Source organism: Ceratotherium simum, chromosome 14 (assembly GCF_057802395.1).
Source record: "Ceratotherium simum simum isolate JZ-2026a chromosome 14, ASM5780239v1, whole genome shotgun sequence".
NCBI classification, from domain to species: domain Eukaryota; kingdom Metazoa; phylum Chordata; class Mammalia; order Perissodactyla; family Rhinocerotidae; genus Ceratotherium; species Ceratotherium simum.
This window is the reverse complement of record NC_141913.1, coordinates 37,714,094-37,731,430: the sequence shown is the minus strand read 5'-3', so window position 1 is coordinate 37,731,430 and position 17,337 is coordinate 37,714,094. Positions and strand designations below refer to the sequence as shown.

Sequence of the window (17,337 nt, the reverse complement as noted above, 5' to 3'; positions counted from 1 at the left end):
GGACACTCTCCTACATAACATGACACAGCTCTTCAAGTCAGGACACTGGCATCCAAGCAACACTACTGGCCCACCTAGATCCCATTCACACTCTCCGACAGTCCAAGGTCTCTGTTTCTTTCTAGTCCCGGATCTCAGCAAGAAACACAGGTTGCATTCACTCATCTGCCTCTTCAGTCCCCTCCAATCTGGAAGATTTCTTGGTCTTTCCCTGTCTTTCATGTCTAAGTCGTTTTAGAGAACAGTCCTTACATTTGCTTCCTTGTGACCAGACTCAGGCCATACTTTCTCGGCAGGAAAACCCCAGAAATGATGTTGGGTTTTCGCCCGGCAGCACATCAGGGGCATGTGGCATCCACCCATCCCACCGCTGATGATGTGCACCTTGATCACCTGGTCAGGTTGGACCCTGCTGGGTTCCTCCACCAGACAGTCACCACATCTCCCTCTGTAAGGTGGGGAGCCCGCCATGTGCCCCAGGCTGGTCCTGAAGAGAGCTTCCAGTCTGCCCACAGGGAGAGAGTCTACACAGAGCCCCATGGTCTCAATGAGTTAAGCAGACAGAGTGCAAAATGCAGGGAGTCCGAGGCAACCAGAATTTGTGAGGCAGAGGCCCAGAGAGGAGAGAGTTGCACAGAGAGAGGAATCCACAAATCTGCAGACCCTTGAGTCTTTGGCTGAGCACTAATTTGCACGTGTGTGAGGAAACTTCCAGGGCCGGCCAAAAGCTACCGAAGGGAAAAGGTGGAACAACTCCCTGAGATCACATGGGGCTGCAGACAGTTTGTGTTCCTGGCAGACAGGGTGGAAACACCTCCTAGTGCATAGGGCATTGGGCAGCAACCTCAGAAGGTACTGACTCAGCAGTGGAGAAAACGTTCCCTAAAGGCTTCTCATCTAACAAAGCTTAAAAAGCAAGCCTTGAAATGACCAAACTATTTTGAAATAACTGTGTTTCAGAACAAAGCCCAAAATATTTAAACGAATACAAAAAAAAAAAAAAAATCCAACACCCAACAATGTAAAATTCCTAATATCTTCCATCTAACATAAAATTACCAGACATGCAAAGAAAAATACGGCCCATACCCAGGAGAAAAATCAATTAATAGAAACAGGCTCTGAAATGACATGGATAACAGAATTAAAACAGCTATTATAAATATATTTCGTATGCCCAAGATAGGAGCAAGTATGAGCAGGAAGAGGAGAGAAATGGAAGATACAGAAAAAAAAAGATCCATACTGAACTTCTAGCTATGAACAATACAATATTTGAAATGAGAAATATACTGGAGAGGATTAACAGTAGATTAGACACTGCAGAAAAAAAAACTAGTGAACTTGAAGACACAGCAATAGAACTATCCAAAATGAAACACAGAGAGAAAAAAGACTTTAAAAAAATAAGCAGGGCTTTGGTGATCCATGGGAAAATACGAAGCAGCATACAGATCATTGGAATCCCAGTGGTGGTGAGTGTGGGTGGACAAAGGCTGAAAATTTTCCAAATGTCATGAAAACTATAAACCTACAGATCCAAGAAGCTCAATAAACCCAAGTGGAAGAAACACAAGGGAAAATCAACCCAAAGCACATCCTAATCAGATTGCTGAGGCCATGACTGTACATTCTGTTGTCTCTCATTAATGGGCCCGAGGCATGCACACTGAACCAGGTGGGAAAGGCACAAAGGGAGCAGGAAGAGAAGAATGGATGTAGGTGAAATAGCAAGAGAGACTCAGAAGAGAGGAGAGGGTGGTGCGTGAGGTGGCGGCAGGTCACCGGCAGGGCAGGCTCAGTCACCAGGAGCGTCTGCTGCTCTCACTCCCCTGCAGCAGACCCAACCGCCTCCCTGGAAGCAGCTGGATTTCTACTGTTTTTGCCCAAAGACCAGCACCAGAAGCATCTAGAGACTCAGATTCACCGTCTCTTTGCCGAGCAAATCCTCTCGTCCCATAGGCTGGCCCGATTCAGGGAAAGGAGCCAAATCAATGACAAAATCAGCAAGCAAAGCAGACACAGACACGTGGAGGCTGGTGGGACAGCCTCACTTTTCAAAGGCCTGAAAATGGCTCTGACCACCTTAGCCCTGTCAGTCCCCCGGGAACACACTGCAGGACGCCTCACCTGCAGAGACTTCAGGTCAAGGGACAAAAACTTCCAAGTGCGCTGAGCTGCCATGGCACGGCCCATTTCATCTCTGGGGGACGTCAGGCCCACCACCAGTGCCCGCAGCACAGCTGAGAGAGGGCTGCCACGTGCACTTCACAGTGGGATGCCCTGGATCCTGGAAGGTTCCCATCCCTGCCCACCTAACGGTGCAGTACCCTGGTTATGCTCTGCTGGAGCATGGGGCCAGCGGAGCACTTACGCCCTGCCAAGGCCCAGGATCACGACCTGGGGTGGGAAGTGTTGGGGATTCTGCACCTGCACCTACCTGCCAGGCCGGGAGGACCTTCTCGATGTCATTCAGGTTGATCCCATCCCCATCTTCCAGCTTCCCTTTTCCACACCTGGACCAGAAAAGACAGAGAGGTGTTGAAAGATTGGTGCACTCATGCATCCTCTCCTGGTCCAGCAAGCAGAAAGAGCAGGGATGCTCAGGAGATACCTGGTCCTGCCCTCCCTGAAGGCCTGCCGAACCAGCCTGTCCCACCCAGAGAAAACGGCCCAGAGAAGAGTGTCCTCCTCCAGGCCTGGCAACACAGGCCCTTCCTCAAGGACAAAGGACCTCGTGCAAGTGGGAATGCTGGGACCAGCCTGGGGGCATGGGGCACTAATGCGATATCCAACCCTTAGGGAGGTGAGAAAGGTACCTTACTCCCCCTGAGCCTTCCAGGCAAAGATACTAAGCTCCATGCTGGTGAACACCCCAAAGCCTGTCACAGATCCTGCAAAAGCCCGTCGTCTTGCCCCATTACACCAAAGGGAAAATGAATGAACAGAGAGACCAATCAACTTTCTTGAGGCCACACAGGCCCCAAATGGGGCTTCCTTTCTCCTTAGCCTGACTTTGGGCCAGTCCAACAAGCCCACTCAGATAATGATGTCTTCTCTTCATGTCCTCTGTGGCCGGGTGCACCCTCAGGCCAGAGACGCCGGCCCGGATTCACTGGCAAAGGTCCACGTCTTCTGCATATTTAAAGGTGCAGACTCTGGAACCAGACTGCTGGGTTGGAACCCCAGCTGCATCCCTTACTAACTGGGTGATCCCGTGCTAGTCACTTAACCTCTCTGGACCTCAATTTTCTCATCTGTAAAGTGGGGATAATTAATAGTGCCCAACATCGTAGGTCGCTGCAGGATTAAATTAAAGTATCTAAGTGCTTAGAACCACAGCCAGCATATACAGACATATATACCTTTATATATACATTAAATATACCTTTTAATGGTATAATATCATAAATGGTAAATATATTATCATGGTAAATACAGGTAATAAATAAAATCATAAAAAATAATAAGGTAAATAAATGTATTATTACTGCAAAGACGACTTCTACTGCCATTACTATTACTGTTGTTGTCGTTGTTGTTCTTGGGGAACAGCAGCAGTGCAGTGATTGGCTAAGAGCACAGACTCTGGAGCCAACCCAGCCCCACGCAAGTCACTAATTCTTCCTGGGTCTCCTAGTTTCCTCATCTGTCGAAGTAAAGGTAACAATAGTGACTACCTCCCTAGGTTGCGGTGAAGATTAAATAATATGAGGCAAGCACTTGGAGCGGGGCGTGGCGCGTGGCCAGGGCACAGGGCGCATTAGTTCCAGCAGCATTATTGTTATTATTGTTGACAGAGGTACGGTGAGGGATACTGGGCGGGTGAGTGGCAGCATTTCCAGCTGCGGAGTTAATGCAACGGTCAAATTTTAGAGTAATTAGTTTATTGGTTCAATATTTGCCAAGCATCTCTTGTGTTTTGGGCCCTTTCAACCTCCCTTGGAGCCACGGAAAATAAACCCCGCGCGGTTCCTGTCCTCTGACGGCTCATCGCTCTTAGGAAACGAGTCCAGAGCTCCTCGAACAGGGCGGCTCTCCTGGGCACCAGTAGGGGGCAGCATGAGATAAGTGTGATGAAAGTCCTACCGCCGGAGGCGTCCTGGAACCCGAGGAAGAGAAACCATGCGGTTGCAAACCCAGCAAGGCTTGGGTGGAAGAGGGCGCAGGGATACGATCTATGTGCTCACTCAACAAGCGCTTCTGTGCGGGCTCCGCTGGGGCTGGGCCTCAGTGTAGACAATGCGCAGACCGGGCCCTGCTCTGCCCTCCGTGCCACAGCGCAGTGGGAGTGCGCGGTCAGGGGCAAGAGGTGGGTACAAGAACAGAGGAGCAGCGGTCTGGGGCTAGGGGAGGGAGGGGAGGCGTGAGCCGGCCAAGCAGACTCTGGGAGGATGCCCCAGGCAGAGGGCAGCGGGGCAAAGGGCTGGAGCTAAGAACGTCAGCGTTCACGTGGCTGGAGTGGAGTGGGGTGGGGTGGGTGCCAGGGGGTGGGCAAAGGGCCAACAGGGCGCTGGAGGTCAGCTCGGGTTCTGGTAAGTGGAGCTGGGGTGGGAGGGGTGTAAGGAGGGAAAAAAGGAGAGTTTTGCCCCCTCCTCCCCACTAGGGCCTGGTGATGTGCTGGGCTGCAAATGACGAGGTGGAGAAAGGTCTGGAAACAAATCTGCCGGGTAGAGACAGGCTGGCCCGTGAAGGCACCAACTGCTCGCAGTCATCTGTTTTGTATGTGCCATGGCAGTGGGGGAGGAGGGAACTGGAGACTCTTGGCTGACTGCCACGGCTGACACCCCCTCCCCCAGGTCACGTGTGGCTGTCACACACCTCTGGACTCCCCGGCGTGCACCAGCCCAGCCTCGCACACGCATGGCCTTTCACTGTCCCCTCAGCAGCCCCCGGGGTCTGCAGTGAGCGGTGTGCAGGGAGGGCTTGCTGTCCCCCTAGGCCTGCCCAGTCTGGGGCTCAGAACCCCCTGGAGGACTGCGGGTTCAGGGGGCAGAAGGTTGCTGTAGACCAGCTGAGTCACAGCTGCCAACACGGTTTCCAAGGCAACAGCCTCTCCGAGTTCTGTCCCTCCATGGAAACACAGGCTGTGGGAAGCCTTGGCAACTGAGTGATGCCCTGCTTCCGAGGGATGCAGCAGCTGGGCACATGGAGCTTGTCCCCAGGGCACAGGACTCTAAGAGGGACACAGTTCCTGGCCCAGCCACAAGGTGGCCGCAGGATGCTGTGCCCAGACTCCCCCCAGGAACCCGGCAGAGGCAGGATTTGGCCAGAGAGCCAGATGTCTGTAGGAGACCCCAGGTGACTGTCAGCACATCTAGCAGGCTCCTGCGAGTGGTGAGCCTGGCCTGCAGCTGGCAAGCAAGTGTGGCCGGTTCCTCTGGCTTCAGAAGGGCCTGCAGCACGAGGGGAATCTTTCCTTCCTGGATAGTCACCTATCGCTGCTGCTGCCAAATAGTATGTTGTTACGATGTTAATTTGTGAACTGGTGCAGACCCTTTCACAAACCTCGACTTCACGCATTCTCCATCTGACTCCTTCAGGTCGTGAGGCAGCGCCATCACTTCTATCCTCTGGGCCTCAGTTTCCCCACTGGTTGTACCATCTACGTGCTCCCAGGGGACACAGGAGCACAGGAGCTTCCCAGTGAAGTGCCTTCTCTCTCCCGAAGCTTTCCTAGACAGTTCATCCCCCAAAAGTGCTCTCTTCTCACCCACTTTGCATTTGCTTTATTTAACCGCCCACCCGGTGGCTTATTTTATACTGTGTATTCTCTAAATGTCTATACCACAAAACTGAGTCTTTTTTTTTCCTACACAGTCTCAATCATCAATGGGTTCACGTCTCATTTTGACAGAGAGCAAACAGTCCTTCTGGGCAGACCATATTTTATACTCTGTGTGTGTGTGTGTGTGTGTGTGTGTGTGTGTGTGTGTGTGTTCCTCACAGGACCGAGCACCATGCAGGGACCCAGCAGGCCTAGTGACTGGGCTTCAGAAGTGCAAAATGCTCCTCCCGTTCCTGGTGCATACCCCGAGCTCCCACAACAGGGCAGATGGGAAGCACCACCTCTGCTGAAAACCTGCTCCTGATCTTGACCTGTTAAGGAAAGGTGAGTTTCCTGAACTCAGAAGTGTGGAGGGCACAGCCCTGTGCAGCTTAGCAGCTCAGGAGGGAAGTGGCCTCACGGCTGTGGGGTGAGGGGTTGAGCCTGCAGTGAGTGGTGGACGGTGTGAGGTAGGGCCAGAGGAGCCTCGTGGCTGGGCCTCCGCTGTGCTCTGTCTCCTTCTATCAGGGTGCCTCCACGCTCAAGGCCATCTCCCTCTCCACCCAGAGGAAAACTATCCCAAGAGTTCTGAGGGAACCCACACAGGCAGGACAATGAAAATAGGAGGTGTGGTGAGAGGCTGGGGTACCCTGAGGGAGTCTGATGTGAGTGATGGGCCTCTCCCCCAAAAAATATACACCTGCACACACTTTTGCATAAAATTTGAAGGGGGCTAAGCCAATTAAGGATACTCTGCTGTCATGACCTGGGCACTGGATGGCATTAGAAGGCCTTAAATCTTGGCTCTGTGACTTGGGCACAATACTTTGCCTCTTTGAGCTTCATTTCTCTCCTGTCTGAAATAGAGATGAGAATATTCCCTCCCAGTTTGTTGCTCATTACCCTGCAGGGAAACCCGTGTTGCCAAGAGAAGGGGGTGGCCACTAGGGGTGGAGTGTGGCAGAGTGGCAGTGAGGGGACAGGTGAGATGCAGGAAAGTGGCCCATAATACCAGTTATGTGTAGATCTGAAGTGACAGGGAGATAAGAATGGGTGTGGAAGGATTGGAAAAATAAAAGCCATGCGTACAATTAAAAAAAGAAAAAAAAAAAGGAAAATAACAAGTATTGGCAAAGATGTGGAGAAATCAGAACCCTTGTATATTGCTGGTGGGAATGTAAAATATTCAGCTGCTGTGAAAAACAGTTTGGCAGTTCCTTAAAAAGTTAAAACATAGAATCACCAAGTGTGATTTTTTAGTAAGATATGTTTGGTCTCTGTCCCCAGTCCTGGCACAGAGCTCCTAAAATCCTTGGAATTTCTTAAGTGAAGAAAGTGATAAAGGTGTCTTTTGTTACGTTAATGAGGTGACTTTTGGAAAGCCCCTAGGTAACCTGAGGGTGGGGGGAGAGGGGCTGGAGATTGAATCAATTGCCAATGGCCAAGGATTTAATGAATCATGCCTATGTAATGCAGCTTCCATAAAAACCCGAAAGGATGAGTCCGGAGAGCTTCCTGGTTGGTGAACTAGTGGAGATTCAGGGAGAGTGGTGAGTTTGGAGAAGCTCTGTGTCCTTTGCCTATATCTTGCCCTATGCATCTCTTCCATCTGGCTCTATATCCTTTTATAACAAACTGGTGATCTGATGAGTAAAATGTTTTCCTGAGTTCTCTAGCACTCGAGAGCACTCTAGCAAATTAACTGAACCCAAGGAGGGGCTTGTTGGATAGCCAGTCAGTCAGAAGCACAGGTGACAACCTGGACTCTGACTGGCACCTGAAGTGGAGGTGGGGGCAGTCTTGTAGGACTGAGCCCTTAACCTGTGGGATCTGATGCTATGTCTAGGCAGATAGTGTCAGAATTGAGTTGAACTGTAGGACATCCAGCTGGTGTCAAAAAATTGCTTGGTGGTGTTGGGGAAAAAAACACAAACGGGAATTGGTATCAGAATTGGACCGTGTGACCCAGCAATTCCACTCCCAGGCATAGAGCCCAAAAGAACTGAAAACAGGGACTGAAACAAATACTTATACATGAATGTTCATAGCAGCACTATTCACAGTAGCCAAAAGGTGGAAACAACCCAAATATCCATCAGCAGATGAATGGACAAACAAGTGGTGGTATATCCATATGATGGAATATTATTCAGTCATGAAAAGGAATGAAGTACTGATACACGCTACAGCATGGATGAACCTCAAATATATTATACTGAATGAAAGAAGCCAGAGACAAAAGACCACATAGGATTCCATATATATACATATCCAGAATAAGTAAATTCATAGAAACAGAAAGCAGACTTGTGGTTGCCAGGGGTAGGAGGGAATGGGGAGTTACTGCTTAAGGGGTATAGGTTTTATATTGGGGTGTTGAAAATGTTTTGCAACTAGATAGAGGTGGTGGTTACACAGTATTATGAATGTACTAAATACCACTGAATTGAACACCTTAAAATTGTTAATTTGTTTAACTTTATGTTATGTGAATTTTACCTCAATAAAAATTATTTAAAAAAGGAAAGAAAAGAAACCATCTGTCCCACACCCCATGTCCAGCTGAAGTCACATTCCTATCTGAGGTCAGCCAAGGCCCTAGCACTGTCTTTAGAAGGGGAAGGCAGCATTGACACATGAAGTAGGCAGAGGTGACACAACCTCAGTAAAATCAGCCACTACACCAGTGGTTCTCAAAGTGGGGTCCCTGGACCAGCAGCATCAGCATCCCTAAGAACTTGTTAGAAATGCACATTCCCAGGCCACACCCCAGACCTCCTGAATCAGAGGTTCTGGGGGTGGACCCAGAGACCTGTGTTTTAACAAGCCCCCAGGTGGTTCTGATCAAGTGTGAGACCCGCTGCACCAGACTACTGACAAGCAGGGCCACTGTGAGTGGTCAGAAAGGGGTGCGGGCAGTGTGGCTGGAGGCAGCTGGGCAGTGAAGGGTGGAGGGAGGCCAGTGAGCCTGCAGGTCTGGGGCGATGAGCCTCTCCCGACATCAGCCACCTGTGTGTCCCCAGTGCAGCAGGGATACCTGCCTGCCGGGGAAAGGCCCCTCCCTGCTCTTATATAGCCACAGCTGGCCTCCACCTCACCCCACCTCTATGTAAGAGTCCCCCGAGTCGTCCCTTACCCTTCACGGTCGATGTGTGGCAGGGGCTGCTTGGGCGTGTGTCGCAGCTTCCTGTGGAACTGGGTGAAGTCCAGCTTTTCGGGCTGCAGGTCCCAGGTGGCACCACTAGAGGGCGAGGGAAGGCGAGAAACAGGAGGAAAGGGGGTGACAAGCCATTACTGATGGGGACGAGAACTTTGGGGCACAACCAGGGAGGGCACCCACTGGCCAAAGGCAGGGGTTGGGCAGGGACCCCTCACTCAGAATGGAGCCCTAGGTGTCAGCTCTGTGCCCACAGACGACGAGGCAGAGGGCTGCCTGAGAAGCCCTCCCCTCCCCTCAACCCTGCTGTGCGGTTGTGCACGCCTGCAGAACACACGTGTGGGCCTGGTGCCCACTCTACAGCAGTCCCCCTCGAACACGTGAGAGTTTGTTTTCACACCTACGTTTGAGAAAGGCCAGAGAGAGAAAGGAGGCCAAAAACCTGTCATTAGAGCCTTGACTGCAGCTCAAAATGGGGACAAGGCAGCTCTGAGGTACAGAAGGCAAGTCAGTGGAGAAGCAGGAGGCCAAGGTCCAGTCCCAGGAGACCCACGGCGCTTCCATGCTGGGCGAGCCCGGGACAGGGGTGTGTCTGGAGGACGCCCCAAGGTGGCAGCTCCAGGGCCGGGGCAGAGTGGAGCTAAAGGGCCACCGCCATGCATGGCCCGAGGCCGTCACTCCCCAGAGGAGTGGTCACCAGGGCAGGAGACCATTAGCTCACCCTTCAGGGGCACCGTCCCCACATCCTGAGGAACCCTGGCCAATGCCTGTCCTTCCAACCTGGCCCATCAGGAACCTTCTAGAGTCTGAGCCACTGACAATCCTTCCTTTCCTCCAGACCTCTCTGCAGCCAGCACCACCACCCCCTCCATAACATCGGGTGGGAAGGGTGGGGTCTATCCATCCTGGGGATAACCCAGGGAGCCTGACGCCCCCACGTGTCATTCTCCTTTGCTCTTCCTTCTCCCCAGCCCTGCCCTCTGCTCTCTCTCCCTCTCCCTGTGGTTGGACTGTCGGCTTCTGTCTTCCCTCTCCCCTCAACCCTCATTTCTCTCTGCCTCCTCATCCCTTCTCGTTCTCTCTTTCCCATGGATCCTCTCCTAGTTTTCCTTCCTTTGTTCTCCTCTCTCATCTCTCCGACCTCCTTCCTCTCCAGTCTCACCCTCTCTGCCTCATCCCCTCTCTCTCGTCGTTTCTCTCCACTTCCTGATCAGTGAACTCTCAACATTTACTCAGCCCCCAAAGACCCTGCAGGGCAAAGGGACAAGGAAGCTGAGGTCCCTGCCGGAGCCACACACCACAGACGAGAGGAGGCGGGGCTTACCTGAAGGAATCAAAGGCGTTGGCGGCCCAGATATCCGTGCCCAGCATGTCCAGCGAGTTGTCCTTGCTGCCGTTCTGGAAGAGGTGGGGGACGAAAGGGTGGCATTATTTGCTCGGCCAGGACACTGAGAACAAGCGGTGGAAGGCCTCCCCAAAGCCCAATGCCAGGGAGGGCTGCAGAGGCCCTCCCTGTCCCCCTCTGTCGGCCATCCTGGGCAGGAGTGAGCGTCCTGGCTGGTGCACTCAGTAAGAGTCGAGAGTACTCGGCCTCCCCCCGGGCATGGGCTCTTGCTTCCATGGTGTTTGACAGAGCTGTGCGGTCAGGTACAGAGATCGTCTGGGTCTCTGCTGCCCCCAGCCCATGGCTCTCTCCTCAAAGCCTCCACAATGACGAGCCACCATGATTGCCAGCCTGATGGCAGTGGCTGCTGCCCAGGCAGGGGCTCTGCAGAGGCAGGCACACTGGAGGCTCCATGTCAGGGGGGTTGACTTCCTTAGGAGTTAAGCCCCACTCGCCCAAATCAGGCAGCACCAAGAAGCCCCCATTGACCAGGGCTACACCAGCCACTGAATTTCTCCAAGTCCACCTGCTCCAGTCTCCATCCTCTGATGTTTCCTACATGATCCATCCCATAGACAGAAAATGCTTTACTTGATCCAGCTCCCAAGATTTGGCTTCTCTGCTCCTTGGCTGATGATGGCTGCAACAAGATCTCCAGCTCCCTGCCTTCACTCCTGATGCCATGCGTCCCTCGTTACCCCGAGAGTCTGCCTTCCACCACCACACTCTAAAAACACAACTTCCGCCTCCGCTACAGCTGAATGTGTGCCTGCCGTATGACCCAGGACTTCACTGCCAGGTATAAACACAACTGAAACGTGACAGATGTTCACCAATGGTACATAGCGCAGAGGTACAGAGCATGATAGCTACTCATGATAGCTTCAAACTGGAAACCACTCAATGCCTACCAACAGTTGAGCAGACAAACAAATCGCGTATGTTCACATACTGGAATATCACACAGCAGCGAGAACAAACAAATTAGAACAACACACAACAGCATAAATAAATCCCACAAACATAAAGTGGAACAAAAGAATCCATGGTTCATCCATGACCCCAGCTGAGTTTTAAGCTCCTAGATGGCTACCTTCTCTTCTTGTGCCCCTACAGTGGCCAAGCTGGGCACACAGTAGGTCTACCTCAGATGCCTGCTGACTGCTTAAATAGACTCTACCCTGTAGGTGGAGGAGGGGCAAGCCTGCTGCCTTTGTGTCTGAAAGATTGATTCACAGATTAGAATGTAAGATCGATTTACCATCCTAGGATTCGAGGAGGGACGTAGGGTGGTGAGAGAGAGAACAAGCATAAAAAGGGACAAGAATGTCACAGTGAAACCCAGGAGTGCAAAGCATCTCACAGGGACGAGTGTGATTCCCTTGAAGGCAGCTCGAGGGCCCTGCGGAGCACAGGAACCTCCCTCCTGGGCTGTTCACCATCAGCCCCTGTGCAGTGGGTCAAGGCCCCTCGCAGACGGCTGGCAGGAACGCCACAGCCAGGAAGTGGGGGCGCTACCCTCAGGCTAAGAGGGCACCTGGGCATCTCAGACTCGGGCTCCAGCCTCTTCTGAAGCAGCATCGCTGGCAGGGGGACCTACCAGCCTCTGGACCTCCTGGGGTCCAAGGCAAGGGCCCCTGGCTGATGGGTGGGGAAGAGTGACAGAGCAGAAGTCGTTGGAGGAGACGCCCCTGGCGTTTGCCACACGTGTTTATACTCTCCAAAGGAAGGCCACCTCTCCGTGCATATGCAGGTCACCCCCGATGTGCCGTTACCATCTGTGATTTGAGGAGAGAAACCAAAGCTCAGGGAGGGAGGTCTTGAGAACCAGCTGGTGACTGGCAGAGCCAAAATGCCGACCAGGGCTCTTTCAAGAGCCACAGCAGTGGCGACCAGACACGTCTATTTTTTCAATGCTTCATAGTTTATACACTCTCGCCACACATTTTTCTCCCTGAATCCCTACAACTGTCGCCCCTCCTTACAGCAACCCGGAGAACATATTCCTGAGCTGTTGTAGATAACCTGAATCATATTTGAAATGCCAGAAAACTCAGAGATATCTGCCGATCCCAACGTATACCTTGTTCCTCAAACCTCCACCCTCCTCATCAGCTCAACCTCCCGGCTCCTGTGACTGCCCCAGCATCTCCATCACCCAGGTCAGAAGCCTCCACAAACGTGCTTCTCCCCCAGCATGGCCCTACCCCTGGGGCCCCTCCGCGCTGGTTCTCAGCTCTCCGTTTCCAGAGGGTTAGGTCTCATTACTTCTCACAGTGACCTACCTCATGCCTCCATTCCTTCCCCCCCGACAACACAGCTCTGACTCTCAGAGCTGAGGAACAGAAGTGCCAGGAAGGGAGCCCTCTACAGACCAAGGCAGTGGAACCTCGTCTTTGCACAGCCGAGGGATGCCCTGGGGAAACGCCTCCAGGGAAGAATAATGTGGACAGCACCCTGGAGCTGTGCAACTCAGCAGCCCTGGAGGAGGTGACATCCCTGGCAAGAATAAGGACCCTCGGCCACTGAACAGGACATGCGAGGGCTGCGGCAAGCCAGCCTCTCTGTGCTGGATATACCAGGAAGGTAGCCCCCGTTAAGGCTGGTGTCCTAACAGGTGAGAGGACAAGTCTCTGCAGATGCTCACAATGAAAATCTTGTCACAGGGGATGACCTATTTATTGTCACTCTATTTGACACAATCACTGCAGCACATGACAAGAATCTGGACATTTCCTCAGAGTTTGTTGCAATGAAATGTGACAGGCATATAATCATGGCAGACAAACTTTTATCAACGGGGGCTGGAGAAATAGCCGGCACTGGGAAACAAAATCTATCTCCTCTAAGTCTCAGCCCAGAGAGGGGAGAAGCTCACCTGTAGGGCCTTCCTTATTGATGTCCCTTGTCGATGCCGAGGTGGTGGCCCAGGCAGTGCCCAGAGGGGCCAGGCCTCACTCAGCAGAGTGACTGACTCTAAACTGGACAACCAGGAACCCAATAGCCTCCCACGCCCATCCCCAGGGCCCGCTAGCCCTGGGCTGACAGCATCCAAGCCGACCACGGGGCCACCCTACCACGTGGCTTCAGATCCCACCAAAGCCCTGGAAGCCGTAAAAGTACCTGGATATTCCTTCTTTCTTGAGTTCTGGACCCTCAAACCCTGCGACCCCCAACACACACACACACACACACACACACACACACACACACACACGTCACCTGTTCCACAAACCCTCTTAGTGTCCAGAGAGGTCAGGGAAGCCAGAGGGGCAGGAGCCTGCAGACAGATGGACCCACAGACAGGCAGACTGCAATCTGATTTCTGGAACTTCACACCAGGAGCCAGACCCACCTCACTCTCCAAACCACTCCCAGCCCTTACTCACACTGAGGACCCACAGGAGAGGTGAGGACAGAGAAGAAGGTGACCAAGGCTCGGCTTGTTCCCAGGTACCCCTGCCCTCTCGAGCCCCAGTCTTCAGCTGCAGGGACCTTGGCTTCCTCGGCACACTAGTAATGCATGATGCTAGTGTTCACACCATGTGTGTTCACACCAGTGAACTAGTGTGAGATCACACCGAGCTGCCAAAGGTATGGGTTATATTCCTCTTTGGGCCTCTATGCTCTTCCTGGACTCGGAGAAAACAAACAAATATTCTTCCCACCCTCCCACCCCCAATCTGCCTTTCTGTTAGGATCCAGCTCGAGACCCTCCTCCCTGCAGCTCTGCAGTTTCCTCAATGCTTGTGCCCCATGAATCCACAGCTTGTACAGTGCACACCCCAGTGGCTGGTTCCCTTCCTGACTCTTCCACTGCAGAGCTCCCCAGTGGTGTTCTAGAAACACTAATCTGCTGGCTCCCAAATGTCAATGTGCATCAGAATCACCAGGGGAGGGGAGCATTGGTGGTTTAACTTTAGTGCAGCTGGGGTAGTCCATGGAACATGCTTTTAGAAACACTGGATGTTAAAAAGAGTTCTATGGGGAAAACAAAGTTCAAAAAGGCTCCCTAGTCAGATGTTTGGGACACAGTTAAAAGACTGTTAAATAAATTACTTCATTGCAGAACTTCTCAGTGCCTTTATTGGTCTTAGATGGATGTTGGTTCTTCACGTAGGTGGCAATATAGTATGCAGTATTTCCCAAACTCCTTCGACCAGAAATCTACCCCATAGAGCATTTTGCAGGATTAGGGTTCCATGGAACTCACTTTGGGAAACAGTCACCTAACGCTCTCTACATTAACTCTCTTCCCCAATTAGTCTGTCACTCCCTTGACAGTAGGATCCCTAGCTTCACTTTTTTGTTGTACCTCCCTGCCCACCCATCCCCCACCCTAGCCTTGAGACCCAGCATCCTTCATTAAGTATTTTTTAGCAAGGACTCGGTGTCCAGGCACTAAGAGCTCTCCATAAAACCTCCCTGGCTTCTTTGAGAAGTCTCCCTGGCGACCACAGCTTTTCTCTGAGCCCCACCCCCTCCCTGGCCTGAGGTGACTCACCCCTGCCCCCCAGGTTGCTGCAACGCCAAGCTCCTGAGAAGCCTTATCAGAAACAATCGCTCTTTTCAGTGGATCGTTTTTAGCACTTAAACGCGGCTGAAGCCTTCACAACAGCCCCTTTTACTGGCAATTAGGGGGCCCCACGCCAGAGTGAACTGGGCTGTGCTCAGAACAGATCACAAAGGGATAATGAGCACTTTAAGCCATGTAGAAGAAGAAATGGAAACAGCCTGCCCACGGGCAGGGCTAACGCTGCTTCTGAGAGGGCCCCGCAGGGGACACAGCTGCCCCCAGCTCAGGGGAGGACAGGCTTCACACGATGACAACAGTAGACACAAACACAGCCCTCACTGACCGCCAGGCACCGTCTGAGCACTTCACGTGTGTTACAAGCCCAGGAAGCAGATGGTAGCATCACCCCATTTCATTGATGAGGAAACTGAGGCTCAGAGAATTTGCCTGTATTCACAGAGTTAGTTCCCAGGATGGGAATGCAGAGTGGCCCAGAGTTTATGCTCTTAACCACTGCGCCATGCAGTTATATTATTCAAATAAATTCTGACCCCACTGCAGATTTCCATAACACAGTAACATATCCATCCCCTACAAACATTTGGGTTCTCCGAGTCCATCTCAGCCCATGTCTGGGAAGGCAGGGCTGGTGGAGGGAGTAAACTGCCTGTAGTGAGGGAATACGGGGGTGTGAGCTGGAATGCAGAGGGATGGGGGCTCCGTGCATGAGTGAAAGAAGCAAGGTAGGAGTGAATCACTGCACAGTAGAAGAACAGGCTGTCAGGTGCAGTGGGAAAAAACCCTCTTCTGTGCTGCTGTTTTTTTTTTACTAATACACAACTGCAGAGTGATTTTTGCTTGTGAACATGCATGTGCATGGGTGTGTGTGTGTGTTGACAATTCCAGGCTACAAGGGTTTAGAAATTAGACAGAACCTGGCTGAATAGGACAGGGGGCAGCAGGAGGATTCCCCCCATCATGGGGAGGGTCACAGGTGAAGCTCCAACTAGAGGATGTCAGGGCGTGTCAGCCTGCATTTCCCCAGAATGTCTGCTGCTGCGTGAGGCTGGGGTGGCCAGCCCTTGGTCCTGGTCTCCTGCAGCTGAAAGCCCGGGATTGCAGCAACAGGGGCCAGCTGCTGTCAGTTGGCTGCACAGGGCCCAGTGCTGGGCACCAGAGAGAAGAGGGCGGTACAGCCCCTGCTCCTCAGAGGGCTCACTGTCCCAGTCCATTTCCCTTCCTGGTGCAGAATGTCCTTCCCTAGATTCTGTCCATCGTGAGGGCCAAGAGCAAGCCTGACCCTAGCGTGGATTCTCTGACATCATGGAGACAGGGTTCCCAGGGGAGCTGATAGGGAGGGCCGTCCCTTTAGACAACGGACAAAACTTCTCTCCCTCCTCTCTAAGGACGCCCTCTCCGACTCCCCTGCCTCCAGCTCTGATCTATCACCCTCATTGGTAGATCATCAGAGTGCTGGGACACAAGAGGTCTGAGGCTATTGTCCCTGCCCTCAAAGGTCTTACCACCCAACTGAGGATCATAGAAATGGAGAGTACAATGGAAGACGGCATGTAGCCATGCACCACGCAACATGATGCACATCACCCAGGCTGCCGGCTTCGGAAGAGAAAGTAGAGTGGCTTTAAGACTCTAGAGAAAACTTTCTGCAAGCGGCAACGTGATTTGGACTGAGTGGGGAAAGCAGGATTCTAGGCTTGCAAGCTGCTTCCGGGGGGCCTCATGAGAGTCACTCTGGCTCCTCGGACCTGTGCTGCCCCTTCTATACCACGAGCATTTGGGCTAGACTGGTGATTCCCGAGTTGGGTTGGAGGAGAGCAGGTGGAACATATGAGACACTGGGAGAGTTTTTTACATTACACCAAATATTTGGAGACCAAAGGACCCCGGAGGCACATCCTAGGCTGACACAGGGGCTTCCTGAAACTCCTCTCAGGCCCAAACTAAACCAGACTTTGAGAGCAACTAGGGTTTGCTTGAGCAGAGAGGAAGTAAGGAGCCAAGCGCAGAAGGAGGTGCTGGGGAAGGGCAGGGATCAGGGAGAAACAGTCCTGTCCTGGCAACTGTGCGCGCACACGCGTGCATGTGTGTTCAGCACCAAGGACAGCACCCCCATTTTGGTGGGAAAGTTAATGATGGACCCCCAATATTTTAATCCCCTGACAAGAGAAGGGCCTTTGAGGCAGGAGAATGGCAGAGCAGAGACCAGCAGAGAGAGCCACCTGGGCAGCACCAGAGCTGAGTTCAAGAGCAGGAAAGGCTATTCTTTTCACTCTGGAACTTGCCTGTCTGTCTGTCCATTCTGTCCCTTTCCGCTCTACCCCCATTGTCTTCAGATTAAGACCCAAAGGCTAGGAGAAGTAGGAGATAATATGGCCAAGTAGATTTCTCCTAAGCCAACGCTTTCTGCCTACTCTTTCTCGGCTAATTAAGTTCGTGCTTTAGGATTTAAATGGCCGTGTTATTTGAACGTGTCCTGGACTGGGCCACACCAG

General features: G+C 52.4%; 1 protein-coding gene across 2 annotated transcripts in view; it reads right to left on the bottom strand.

Annotated features, from left to right (window-relative positions):
* Positions 1-17,337, bottom strand: part of CTIF (cap binding complex dependent translation initiation factor) — a 289,119-nt gene that overhangs the window by 179,719 nt on the left and 92,063 nt on the right. For both annotated transcript variants that reach the window (XM_087439188.1, XM_087439189.1), the window contains exons 4-6: positions 10,249-10,322; positions 8,904-9,008; positions 2,441-2,516 (exon numbers count right to left, since the gene is read on the bottom strand). In XM_087439188.1, coding sequence (XP_087295314.1) covers positions 2,441-2,516; positions 8,904-9,008; positions 10,249-10,322 — 255 coding nt within the window. The remainder of the gene's footprint in view (positions 1-2,440; positions 2,517-8,903; positions 9,009-10,248; positions 10,323-17,337) is intronic.